General features: G+C 40.6%; 1 protein-coding gene across 2 annotated transcripts; it reads right to left on the reverse strand.

The window, feature by feature from the left end:
• Positions 1-2741: 2741 nt before the first annotated feature.
• On the reverse strand, positions 2742-11523 carry LOC111222359 (protein phosphatase 1D-like). Of its 2 annotated transcripts, XM_022746068.1 has the most exons (7): positions 10781-11523; positions 7812-8040; positions 7150-7274; positions 6861-7042; positions 6493-6720; positions 6066-6153; positions 4859-4944 (listed from the first exon to the last, which is right to left on the reverse strand). In XM_022746068.1, exons 1-6 carry the CDS (start codon positions 11298-11300, stop codon positions 6070-6072), a joined length of 1368 nt encoding a protein of 455 aa, XP_022601789.1. In that variant the 5' UTR covers positions 11301-11523; the 3' UTR covers positions 4859-4944; positions 6066-6069. The 2 variants fall into 2 exon arrangements, with proteins under 2 accessions (XP_022601788.1, XP_022601789.1); XM_022746067.1 differs by lacking the exon at positions 6066-6153 and having other exon boundaries at positions 2742-4944.
• Positions 11524-14794: the final 3271 nt, after the last annotated feature.

Below are 14794 nucleotides of genomic sequence, written 5' to 3' on the forward strand. Positions count from 1 at the left end.
ATCGTCGAGATCAGCAAATGAACATAACTAGAAGCATTCTGATTCACCACGAGATGTCCATAAACCAGACCAGTGCCACAAACAGGGCCAGAGAGGCAACAGGTAATCACAACAGGACATTTGCCACATAAATAAATTAATAATGATGGAGAATCATAAGTCTGTGAGTCTAATCTTTTACAAGAATGAAATAGAAGAGAAAAAAAAGAATCTCTATGATGAAAATTGTTTTTGATCACACTCCTGCCTTGTTTAGTATTCTTATTTGAGTCAGAGACGGAGAAAAGGAGGGCACGTCACCTCCCATCATCTGGAGAAGTTTCTCTCCTCATCGCACTCTGGAGCCTCCCACGAGTGGCAGAGGGCAGGACTGTTGAAACACCACTGATACTGTCAGAAGACACTCTCATCCTCACAGCCCTCCCTGCTCCTGTCCACACTGAGAGTGTGAAGGTGCCACATGAACATCAGTGCAATTTAATTATTGATATTTCATGGGACAGTCTGGGGGGACAGGGGAATGTAAATGTTTGTTGTATAAGTCAGAGAGACGGAGGAAAGAGTGAGAGGAGCAGTCAGAACAGGCAGGTGAGTAAAGTGTTAGTCCAGCACCAGCTCTAAACATCCTGACTCTCATATCTGTTTCTATGGAAACATCTGTTTCTCCACTCATTTATTCAGGCTTTTCCTTATATTTGTCACCAGCCTGCATGTGTTTGGCTATCAGTAAACATGCCTGGAGTGATTAGAGAAGGAAAGTGAACATGCTACTCAGATTAAAGGTCAGCACATCAACGTAGTCTCCATTATTTTATTTCAAGTTGAATTAACTGAAAACAGCTCCAGTCGTCCTCCTATGTGATCTATCACCTGGCTAAATGAGCTCATGAAACCTTCCGACGCCACACACACACACACACACACACACACACACACACACACACACACACACACACACACACACACACACACACACACACACACACACACACACACGCACACACACACACACACACACAGACACACAAAATCCACTGACCGCAGTTGGGGATTTTTTTTTGTTTGTTCAAAAAAATCAAGACGAATCAGGAAGCATGCGATCCATTAAGTGTGCGTGTGTGTGTGTGTGTGTGTGTGTGTGTGTGTGTGAAATCCATTTAACTATGAAAAGATGAAATCATTGTGTATTGTAAGTGGGGGAAGTAGACTGGGGTTAGCTGCTTCTTAGTTGCAGCCTCCTCTGGTCGGAGCTCTGGTCTGTATCTGCATCATCATGTCATGAATATGAGGGAAACGAGAGGTTTAACAGCACTGGCATGTAAGAAATGTGGTGTCTGAAGTGTGTATGTATATTTGTCGCATTCACTTTGCTTTCCAAGTCCTTACTAGTTTGCTGTGATGATGCTTATTTGTGGGAGAGCATTGGGGGGGGGGGTAGAAGGAGAGGTGCTGGACACTGTGACGCTCCACTGGCTGATGTACAGTGACAGACTGTCTGCAGTAAGAGAGGGATGGTGCATGTTAGGCAGGTCAGCTTGAAATATTCAAGTCAAGACGTGGCTATCATAGATCTGATGTGTGTGTGTCGCAGAAACACACCAGGAGTGAAGACGAGAAATGTGTTCTGGTACAAGTAAATGTTCAAGTACAGTAAATGTCACAGTGACATCACGTCGCAAGAAAAAAAAAACCTCCAAGTGAGTCAAGTTTCCAAGACTATAGGAGTGTCTGAGGTACAGACTCATCAGCACTGGCCTCGTTTCTCAATATCCAGTGACAACAACTTCCTCTGTTCTGATGGTAAAAAGAATTACAACTGACACTGCAGCGTCTCGAGAGCTTCTTCTGCTCACATGCAGAGGACAAACTGACAAACTGCTACACTGCTCAATAATCAGCATCTATCAAATATAAATGTTAAATGCACCTTTATTTCTATATTTCAAAAGTTTAATGTCCCATTAACAGGAGGAGTTTTTGAAGATTTAAGAAAACAATCTAATACCAATGTTTTTTCTCACTCGCTTGGTCTGGAGCTTTTGACCATATCATGTGATCTTCATCAGCAGATGTCGTTTGCTCAGTTCTCATTGATCTACAGAGCTCCATGTTCCATTATTCTCAGCACTCTCAGGACCTCTCTCACATGTTGGTTTAAAAATTGATCTTGACATCGTTCTTGACCTTCGTCTCAACTTGTTGCTAAAGTGTATTTTCTGGAACGCATCGGTGAACAAAAAGCAAAAAACAAGTATTAGTAGTAGTCGTTAGTCATTTTCATTTTCAGGCGCTGTATGTTACTGACAGCAGATGTTAGATTTTCTAACTAAAGGTTGTGACAAGATACAAAAGAGAGTAGTTACTGTAAATCTGTGGTTCTCAAACTTTTTCACAAAGACCCAGAACTGACACAAATTAGATCACAGAACCTCATCTGAGTTCTACATTTGATTACAGAACGTGTTTGAAGCACATGGCACCCCACTTTGAGAACCACTCCTGTAAAGGCTGCATGATAAAGACACAGCTGTTCAATCCCTTCACTTTACTGCCATCTCCTGGAACATGATGTAACTGCAAGTGCACCTACTGAAGTGGCTCCAGGAATGTTGACTTCAGTAAACAGAAACAGCAGCAGGCAGCAACCTGCCTCAGTTCACAGGAACATGTTTAAGTCATTGATCATATCATTTAAAACTGTGGATAGAGAACTCAGTCAACGACAGCACAGAGTGGAAAATGGGAACTTTATTACAACACATAGACACTATATATCCAGTCACTTTCAAAGCATGTAACGTATATAGTTAGACCTGAAAACTGGCTGCAGTGGATATGAAGCCAGACACAAGTATTGTAATTGTCAAAACACACCACATGCTCATTAATATCCATTACCTCTGGACACTTCACAACATACAGAGTAGATCTGAACATGCCAGACTCCTGAAAAACAATTACTTTGCATAATAATATACTGTACAAACTCCTATTGCATATTGACGTACTGTACAAAAACGAACAGACTGCTGTTGGAAAACATCAACCACATGTCGCAGGTTCAGTGTGCTCCAGTGTGAATGGGAAAATGACGCCGGTGTAGAGCTGAAGGTGCATGATGAACGGTTGAGGCTCGGCCACTCTTACATCAACACCTCCTGGAGATTCTCACCTGTCTGGGTCCCGAACATGTAAAAACGTGTGGAAAGCACCTCTGACTCATGTGCTAAGGCAATCATGACACTTTAATGTAAAAATAAGGCAAACAAATCAGCAAGAACAGTAAGTGAGCTGCCATATCAACATAAGTTAGAACTCTTATCAATTTGATCATTTACTATAAACCAAGAATCGGGCACTTACTGTATTCAATAAACATACCATGAGGATTTAAACAAGTTACAGAAGCAAACCATACAAGAATAAAGTGGAAGACACAAACTGTGACAGTGTCTCATGGACACTTGGAATGAACTATACAAATAACATCAAGGTCAAAGCAGACTCCAATCCACCTGCCACTGATACAGGTATTAATCCTGGTTTCTACAGTACGTAGACAGCCCACGCAGCCAGCAGCCTGTACTCCTGCCTCTACTGTTTAAACACGTGTACATCTACAAAGGCCCAGGGACTCAGATGATAAATTGAGGTGCTTGAAATAAAACAATGACAATCCATTAGAAAAAGAATCATTAAAAGGGCCGGTTCACTCAAAGAGAGACTGTAGTATGTTTTTTCTAATTTGGGTGAACTGACCCTTTAACACTGTTTCATAAGTTATGCATAAGATTCACCAATTAGCTCAGTAACAATTGATGACACATAATTAGCCACAAAACAAATAATACAAACTTATAATCAGTACCCGCAGAGTTCCCTCGGACCATTGCTCGTCACTTTCTCTCCATTCAATGCAGCCTACACTATTAACCACCAGCAGGGGCTTCCAACTGGACAATGTAAGATGAAAACTAACCATCAACAACAGTAGCATATTTCATCTTAGAGCAAAGATCTGAGTCGTTAACCCCAATCAAGGAAAGACTGACGTGTTGTATCATCCAACAGGTCGAAACAATCTAAAATAGTTGATTCATTTCATAAAAATCTTGACTGGAAAATCGTCACAATTCATGTGAACTGATGTTACGTCAGATTGTAGTGATCCGTCTTCTTTAAAATACATATTTTGGATATACTGTACATACTTCTAAGTATGAAAATAGATTGTGTAGATTGAACAAATCTAAAATTGAAATTTTAAATTTCCAAACAGTAAAATTTAAAGAGGGAGGGGCAGGAAGAAGAGCAAGGGGAAAAGGTTAAAACATCAACACATTTACAATCTCAAATTTCTCACATATTTACAAAAACAAAGACTTTGTATAAAAGTATACATCTAGGAACAGGCCTGTGGCACACCTAGCACATGAGCAACGCTGACATGATGCAGATTATTCTTCTAGTCTGAAGATAGAAACACTTTCTATAAGACAGGACTCAGCACACACACAGGGCGGCCTTGTGGTGCTGGTTGAGGATCCTGCGTTCCTCAGAGGAGCTTCTTTCTCTTTTCTGAGCACGGCTCTGATGGGATGACTCACTTGATGCTTTGCTGTGAGGCGTCTTCTGGGCCAAACTTTTATTGGGGGACCGGCCGAGCTGACGGTGAGGACCTTGGAGTCCAGGCGGTGTGTGCGGAGAACGGCGAGACCTTTTTAACGGAGGAGCGGAAGTACCACAGTCCATTTGGGCTGTTGAGTCTTGCTTTTCGAAAACTTTCTCTGAACCGTCTGAGGGGGGCAGTGTGGCCCGCACAGAGTCCACATCAGGTAAGAGCTGAGCCGTGGCACAGAAAGCTGCTTCATACAGCCCAAAGGTCTGCTCCAGAGACGAGGACGTCTCTCTGAAGGGGGAGGGGGCATTCACTGCATCACTCCGCTGAAACAAAGACAATCAAAAAATAACATTTTATTAAAATATAATTATTGAACATATCTATATGATTATTACATCTAATTAATAATAAAATACACATTTATAAATGTAAAGCACTTGAATTTCAGCCTTTTTTTCTTGTCAAGAATAAAGAAAAACTTTGAAACACAACTTGCCATTCATCAGTCTAACATTAAAAATGAGACACACAGATGAAAGCTGTAACAATGACTCATGGACTAAACTTATGGAAATAAACAATAGTTTAAAACAATATTGGATCAAGATACGTTCAAATGGTTCTACAGTTTCAGGTGTGCTGCATGCACAAGTGATAATGTGGATTATAGAGGATGTGTAGGCAGTAAATATAAACATATGACTTTCTATTAAAGAATGCTAAAGGTGGGTAATTAGGAAAGTAGGCACAGTCATGACATTCACTTCAATACATTTTGAGAAATTTAGTAATTTGTTTCATTTCGTTGGCACTGTGAATTAGTTTTGCAAAATTTAAACAATTTCAATATATTTGTATTGTTGGTGTTTTTGGCAAAAACCAAAGGTCCGACCTACAACCAGCTGATTGTCATTTTACTAAAGCACAAGTCTCCAGTGTACAAACTTTGGTAGAAACCTGCAACATAATTTTTTGGACTGATGTCAGCTGTTAGCTGCTCTACCTGGGAATAACACCATCAGTGTATCAGTGAATACTGAACATTTGTTTTTTAAATAAGCAAAGCAGCCTTTTCAGTGTCTCCCTCTGCTGACTCTCTCCATACTTTCCTGCCTTTAAATTATACAGTGAGAGCAGAGTTCAGAGCACTCGTGATGATAACTGTGTGTAAATAACAAAGACAGTCAGTGTTTTTGATCTGGCTACATCATTTTCATGAATGACTGTGGTGAATTGTGGGCAACACATTTAAAGAAGTGAGTGATCCACAGCTGCATTGTGGGACTTTAACGGCAGTACGACTGAATCTAATAAAACAGACTGGAATAACTGACTGTGAGAGGATTCTGTCACTTTTATATCCACCAGGTTCAACATGTTGAGTCAGACTACTGAGCTGATCGTGTTGCTGACACTTCTGATACTTTTGTTACTGAGCAGTCACCTCACTACCACTCCAGGCATGTCCATCCCTCATGTTCTTCTCCATATATCTCATCTTCTTCATAAAACATGCCATCCTCATGCTCCGCCTGTTGGCCCCGAAAACAAAGAGTGATTTGGTGAACCAGTGGTCCACTGACACAAACCGCTGGTGTGACCGTTGGCGTCTATGAACCATCATATTTAAACTGTGAAAGTATTACAATGACAATAAAAAATGGATTGGAATATATAACGGACAATACAGTGAATAGCAAACAACATACAAACACACAAAAATATTCAGTATATTTTTCCATGGTCAGAGAGGTCGCCATCAGTGACCGGCTCTGCATTTGGAAAATATCTGTCATTTTGCTGCATGACTTATATGGTTCATCCTAATGACACGTTAGCAAAGGAGGATGCAACAAAGCTATGGCACTGACCTTCGGGACCTCACATGTGTTATAAGGAGTTCCTGGGAATGGTACATGGTCAATTCCAGTAGCCATGTCAACAACAATCTCATCCCGATGCATAGGGATGGGTGGTCCTCCGCGCTCCTGCAGCGCCAGGACGATAACTGTGGTGTTGTCTGCACGGAGCATGCGTTCTTTCCAAAACAGCAGCGCTGTGCATCCCAGCCGCCGAGCACAAGACATTCCTTTGGGCCCCTTAAGAAATAAACAGGAGAAGAAATGCAACTAATAAAAATATTCCTTCTCTGATTTTATCCTCTCAAAATTGTAACTATTAAAAATGCAAAACCACATTCGACTCTGAACTCAGTGAGTTAATATTAACCATTACATACCACCATTTTGTCATGGCTATAACACATATTAACAGCATTCTTGGGTGGCATCATGTTCCATAGTCCATCGCTGCCGAGGATGATGTAGCGATGCCGCTTGGGGTCAAGGGTCATCACAGTGGTGTCAGGCTCTGGAGAAACCACAAACTCCCCACTGTAGAAATCATAGCTCCAGAGATCACCTGTCAGCAAGTGAGACCATATTCCACTTAATTACACAAAACATTTTCATTTCCAATATACCGTCATTTTTTGGATCCTAATCCCCCAAAAAAAGTGTCATTTTTACCAAGGGATCGGGCCACAGCCAGGAAGGGGATCTGGTCGATGACCGTACTCCTCCTCACGGGGCCGTTATGGGTCAGTCTGGGCCTCTTCCACACAACACGGTTCACCCCAGATTTCTTCATTACACTGCAGTTACAAGAACACAGCAACAATACAACTTAAAATAGAGCAAAGCTTTTAAGCCTGACAGATTATACAACATTGTTGAAGGAACAATATCTGCCCTCCATGTGATGTTATGTAGCTCTGCGACACAGCCCCTGACTGGGATTAGAGATCTGACAAATATATCAGCTATTGATGATTGACTGACTCCATCACTGGCTGGTTTTCTGTTTTTTTTTAAATGAGGCTTGTCCAGTCGTGTCAGAATCTTTTGCCGGCACTATGCGTGTACGTTTCATTTAGGTTCTTCAGCTTGCCGGCTGCATTCCATTTAAAACCAAAATAATTTAGAAAAGGTGATTTTGTTTTCTTTTTCACAACAAGCTCTTCAATGCGTGCATTTGCTTAAAATGGAGTGGGGACTCGGCCCCTGTGGGTTGTTTGAATGATGGTGTACGGTTGGAAAATTTAAACATGTCGCCCAACCCTTATAATATAATTCAAACTTGACAAACGCCTCCACAGAAAGAGTCGGCTCTGAAGTCCTTTAAAACTCACCTGCCACCCAGTCGTTCAATCCTTTCCTTCTCTTTGGGAAGTTCAGGTTTATGGTCTTGTGTTACTTCAAGTGCCTGGAGTGTGATATCAGAGTCATTTTCTTTCACTCCCACCACTACTGCCGAGTCCCCTACATGGGCAACATACATGTGAACTCCACGGATGACAATCACACTGGCCGTGGTGCCTGATGTACTGGGCAGGCCAGTAATGGTCTTTGGCCACTCGGCTGTAAAGAGAAAAGATGAATAAAAATGATTCAAAATGAGTAATGCTACTCATAGATCAAATATGTTCACAGTTTAACAAGGGGACACTGCTGGTAGTGTAATCAGCAATGACTGAAGTGTCACTGACAACACAGGAAGACGTCCTGTCTGTGGCCATCCAACTTTACAACTTGTCCTTCAGAGTGTCAGACGCTCAGAGTCAACACACCCTTGGACTTATTTCACCCCGGTCAGCAGACGTTACTCCGTTATTTATTTATTCATACTTATTATATCAACTGTGCAATTCTGACAAAACAATACAATATTTCAATACTATTCTCTGCAATCATTCTACTGTTGTTTCAGACAAGTGCAATTTTCAACTCTGCAATTACACCATATACCAATGCATTTATATTTATATTTATATTTTAACTATCATCTATTTATACTATTTATACATATAGTTGTCACATATCATAGTGTAAGGACATATTTTTATATTTTATGTTCTATTCTTTGCTATTACATTTCCATTCTTGAGAGCAACTGTAACGTAACCTAATTTCCCCCTGAATATCAATAAAAGTATTCTGATTGATTGATTTATTGATTGAACTGGTGAAGAGGGTACATTGAGGGCAAGTAGGAAGTAGATTTAAGGGTAGAAAAACTTTAAAAACCTTTCTGAACTGACAGTATGTCTGAGTTACACCAATCAAACATAAGAGGATCATGAATATAAGGAATAAGATTAGAAGCCTTTCCCTCTGTCATCAAAGTGTTAATGTTGTCTCACTCACTCACACTCTCACACGCACACACACACACACACACACACACACACACACACACACATACATAACTGAAGTACAGCCTGAAAGTGAATCAGAGGCAAATCTGCACTTTTGAACCTGCTTAACTACATTTTTGCTTGTTGCCTCATGAGTAACTCCAGGAAACAGTTTGGTTCTGTCTCCTCTAGGACTGTATGCTAAACTAGACTTTACTCACCTGTTCTGAACAAACAAACAAACAAACAAACAAATAAACGTTTCTGCCTGATCAGTCACTGTCACTGATCAGAGTGCTGTTTCACAGATTTGACCCACGTTACCATAGAAACAAAACCCTGCAGAGTAGCCTCATGTTATTCAGGCTAGTTTTTATATTACACTCCAGGAAACACACTGAAACTGCATTTTCAATGTTGCAGACAGTTCTTTTATACTTGGTGCTTATCACTGCTGACCCACAGCATGCCATCAAAGGTTCTCTTCGGCTTTCTGGGTTTGTCCAGATTTTATCATACCAGGTTTAATATGTGCTGCTCTCTCTGTCTCTCTCTCTAGTGAACCTGTGTGATCTGAGCTTCATGTATCAGGTCTGGGGGAGTTGTTGACGCCATCTTGGATTACACTGATCACTGTAGCACCAAGTTGCCTAGATACAGTGCAGCACAAATGTTTAGACATTTTAGTGTGTTTAGATTCGTATCCATCAAGCAACACCATCAGGGAGGCATCTGATTGGTCCCAAACTCATTGTGCAGCAGGGGAATGAGCCCAAACAAACAGAGTAACAAAAACTATTCTGTGCAAGAAGAACCAGGAGTCCTGCAACAGATGGTCAGGCCCCCACAGAGCCCTGGTCCCAGTATCATTGAGTCACTCTGGGATTACATGCAGAGACTGAAGGAATTAGTGCTGTAACTAATGATTATTTTCATTATTGATTAATCTGCATATACTTTTCTCAATGAATTATTTGTTTAGTCTATTAATCATCAGAAACAAGTGGAAAATGGCTGTTAGAATATCCCAACAGTCCAAATGCCAAAGCTACTGAAAACCATCAAATCCTCTCAGCAGCAAATGTCTGGCACTTTTTGCATAGAAGATGACTAATACAATTATCCAGTTATCAAAATAGATGATTCCTTTTCTGTCAATCGACTAATGGATTAATTGACTTTATTGTTGAAACTCTAGAAGCAATGGAGACACCAAAAATCCACAGAACAGCTGTGAGAAGTTTCCTAAGATGCTTCAAACAACTTATCTGCCAAATGCCTTGAAAAACTGTGCAAGTGCAGTGAGGAGAACTGGTGTTGTTTTAAAGGCTGAGGGTGGGTCACACCACATACTGATTTATTTACTTTTTATGTTTACTGCACTTTCACATTAAGTGATGGATACAAACTTTACTGGCATTATTTTGAAAGTATTCTGACTTAGTGTCTAAAGCTTTTGTGTGTGGATGTATTGCATCATCATTTGATATTAAAGGACGATGCATTATGCTTCTGTTAAGTTAAAAGTGAATGGCCACCATCGTACTACTGCAGTTAAAAGGCATAACCTGTGTTGCAGAGGGTGAATATAAAACAGCCTGGCCTGTTACAAAACCCGAATTTGACTGACAGCATTAGGATCACAGACAACCCTTACTTTAATGTATTGATGTTTTCCCGCGGTATCTTATATTTGTAAAGGGTTTAACCTTGACTATGATGAAAACATCCATCCCTTGTATTGTAGGGCTCATGTCAGCTGTGAACGCTGTGTCGTGGTCACATGAGCGCTCAGTGTTCATTGGTAACTGGAGGGGAGAGGACTGATCATCCCACCAGCTGAGTGGGACACTGCCTCATGTGACAGTCTGCTATCGATCAACCATGAGCGATAGGCAGCAGTCAACACAGACACATAAACACGAAGGTAAATATTACAGCTAAGCTCAACTTTGATCACTTACGTAGCTCTTTCCACATCGCATGATGACAGGCGATGAACCCTTTCCGAAGTGCGGCGCACACTTCACTGTGGTCCTTCGACCAAAAGCCCCGCTGCCTCTTCAACAAATCCCACAGATGTTCCTGGGCGAAGTGCGCAGCCTCCCGTCCCCCGTGACCGTCAAAAACGGCGAAAAACGCCACCGACTTGCGAGTGTCGACTACATGCTCTGCGACCGTGTCGTCGGATGCCGGTGCACTGTGTTTGCCGCTGTCCTCGTTTGATAGACTCTCCACCCACACTGCAGAAGCTGGACCAGACTCGGCAGCGACGTCATGCTCATGTGTCTCGTGTGTTTCAGTCTGTTTGTTAGGTTCACTCTCCGCTTTCCCCTGTCCTCCATGTCTCTGCGACTTTGGATAATCTTCGACTGGCGACGCCGTCGGCTCGTACTCGATTCTTATCTCGACAACATCCTCCATGTATTTCCTCCCTCCTTGCTCGGAAAATGCACTCATACGAAAAACTATCGCCTCGTCCATGACTGTGAACGCCTAGTGGTAGTTAACTAAGCAACTAAAGGGCACATGTAGCCGCTAACTGTAGCTTGCAGCCTCAATTTTGAACCAATTTTGCCGCGATTGTGTGGCCGAAGGCTTCCTTCCTTTTTGTTTATCTTCTCCGAGACGTCCCGCTGTACGTAATGACGTCCTGTGTTTCAACCTATCAATGTAGCAACTACGCACGGCACGTCGGACTCTTCTGCTGCCTTTACTGACGCTAGGAAACATTTGGGTTACATGTATCGATCTCACTACAAACCACAAAATACTGCAATGTGACCCCCCTCCATGACTCACGCGATGTTACCATGCTCAATTTGTCATATATGTGCTTTCACATTATTATGATAATTCAAGATAACTTAACTCTAACTCTAACGACTCATGAAGAGACGAGGAGACATTAATGTAGCAGGTTTTGCACAGAAATCAGTCCAGTATGGCAGAACAACAGCGAAAGTAAGCTAACAACATTTAAAGGTACAATGTGAAAGATCGTGCTACTTGACCCACCTCCATAGGGGGCAGCATTTCACCTCTTGGCCCCTGTCCAGTTAATCACGTTGTTGTTTTTCCCATGTTCCTTATAATTTAATATTTATACAGGTGCATCTCAATAAATAAGAATATAATGGAAAAGTTCATTTATTTCAGTAATTCAATTCAAAAAGTGAAACTCATATATTATATAGATTCATGACACACACCGTGAAATATTTCAAGCCTTTATTTCTTTAATTTTTGATGATTATGGCTTACAGCCAGAGAAAGAAAATTAGAATATTGTGAAAAAGTTCAATATTGTAGACTCACGGTGTCACAGTCTAATCACCTAATTAACTCAAAACACCTGCAAAGGTTTCCTGAGCCTTTAAGTGGTCTCTCAGTCTGGTTCAGTAGGCTTCACAAACATGGGGAAGACTGCTGACTTGACAGTTGTCCAAGAGACAGTCATTGATACCCTCCACAAGGAGGGTAAGCCACAAAAAGTCATTGCAAAAGAAGCTGGCTGTTCACAGAGTGCTGTATCCAAGCATATTCAAGTTGAGTGGAAGGAAAAAGTGTGGTAGAAAAAGGTGCACAAGCAACAGGGATAACCGCAGCCTTGAGAGGATTGTGAAGCAAAGGCCATTCAAGAATTTGGGGGAGATTCACAAGGAGTGGACTGAGGCTGGAGTCAGTGCATCAAGAGCCACCACGCACAGACATATCCAGGACATGGGCTACAATTGTCGCATTCCTCGTGTCAAGCCACTCCTGAACCAGAGACAACGTCAGAAGTGTCTTACCTGGGCTAAGGAGAAAAAGGACTGGACTGTTGCTCTATGGGGTATTGTCAAAAGGAAGATGAGAGACACCAGACGCAACAATGCAGACGAGCTGAAGGCCTCTATCAAAGAAACCTGGGTTTCCATAACACCTCAGCAGTGCCACAGGCTGATCACCTCCATGCCACGCCGCATTGATGCAGTAATTCATGCAAAAGGAGCCCCAACCAAGTATTGAGTGCATATACATAAACATACTTTTCAGTAGGCCAACATTTCTGTATTAAAAATCCTTTTTTTATTGGTCTTATGTAATATTCTAATTTTCTGAGATACTGAATTTTGGGTTTTCATTAGCTCTAAGCCATAATCATCAAAATTAAAAGAAATAAAGGCTTGAAATATTTCACTCTGTGTGTCATGAATCTATATAATATGAGTTTCACTTTTTGAATTGAATTACTGAAATAAATTAACTTTTCCAAATGCAAAATATAAATATACATAGATACACATACTGAAGAAATAAAACAATGAAAAAAAAACTACATACAAATGTGTTGACAAAACTCCTGCTGAGCAGGATGTGCAGAAGATCACAGTATAGACAATATCTGTTGTGTGCAGGGATAATACTCTGAGGTGTTACTGTAATGTGGTTGTTGATTGATGAGGCCAGACACTGTAGATTGTGACAGTTATGGGTCTATCATTCACAAATATATCAAATATATTTTTAAAGGCAGTATTACAGCATGGAGCTTTTAAATATTATGAAAATAACCATTTATTAAAACAGTAAATTAAGCTAACTCAAAACTAAGCTAAACCTCTCAGACCAGCTGTAATGGCAAATTAATGCTTGACAGAAAATATGTATAAACACTTATTTCTTTCTTCAGCAAAATCTTATTGCCTTGTTATTTTATGACAAAGACATTAAGTTTTGTTTTATTATGCAAAAACAGGTTTGAAATGAAAATGTTCACCAGCCTCATTATTTTAATGGTCAACATATGGGCACTTGAAAGACTTGCATCTTCATTAGCAGTTTGCTTAAATTGGAATCACCTCAAATGACGTCACATTATCATTCCCATTAAGTGGCATTTACTGACAGGATGACTTTATGCCAAGTATTAAATTGCATTTTTTAAAAGAAAAGGATGTAGCAAACACCACAAGAAATAGTTTTGGAGCTATTGCTGCACATGTTGATGTGGTTGCTTGAGCTGATTATCAAGTAGTGCTACAGTAATGCCAGCTGGTGGCAGTGTTCATCCAGTCAAATAAATGTATTTTTAACCTTTTCCCTCCAGTTTTTACAGAACTTTAACATACTGTATATTTTACTGCATACTGTAGGTGTATACTGTATATTAAACTCTTCATACATACATCTATGTTATCATGAAAAAAAATGTAGTAGGGATACCTATAAGAATTTTATCAATGATTCATATGGAAACCACGTTCACATTCACTGTCATACCACACAAACTGATTCATGACTTGACAGGGTAATCCCACCTATGGTGCAAATTGTTGAGTATGTTTATGTATGTACTGTTAATGTGTGTGTCGGCATGTATTAATTGCCCATACACCTTTTTGGTCTTGAGAGATGTGGTTGTTGTGATTTCATTAATGTTCTTTTTATTCTATAAACACAGGTCTCTGTGGATGTTCACACACATTTTCAAATCAGTGGTTTGCTCTGTAATGAGCACTACAGAGAACTGGACTGATTTTAACAAGTAATTGTCTTTCAAAATAAAATGCATGCAAGGTTTTCCAAAAGAGAAAACATTCTTGTATTCAAATCATTCTCACTGCGACCAACAAAATCCTGAAACCTTATATGAATTCCTCTTAGCACCTACTCACCTATGCGCTTTTCTGGCTTCTCTCTTTAGGACTTCCCTTCTTTTCTCAGGAAAAATCTTTACATCTCTTTCTGTTGTGTGTGTGTGTGTGTGTGAGACAGAGAGAGAGAGAGTGAGAGAGAGAGATAGAGAGAGAGAGCTAGAGAGTGTACGTGTATGAGAAAGGGAGAGAGAGGATATACATGATTAAGTGGAGAAATAGAAATTTCCTACATTATGCTTTCTTTCCGTGTCTCCATCCTTTTATCCTTTAATACCCAAGACTCTGACCTTGACTTTAACTATTAAATTCTGACTAACCCATGCTTTCTTTCTTTCT

Source organism: Seriola dumerili, unplaced genomic scaffold, assembly GCF_002260705.1.
Source record: "Seriola dumerili isolate Sdu_G_001 unplaced genomic scaffold, Sdu_1.0 BDQW01000091.1, whole genome shotgun sequence".
Classification (NCBI taxonomy): Eukaryota; Metazoa; Chordata; class Actinopteri; order Carangiformes; family Carangidae; genus Seriola; species Seriola dumerili.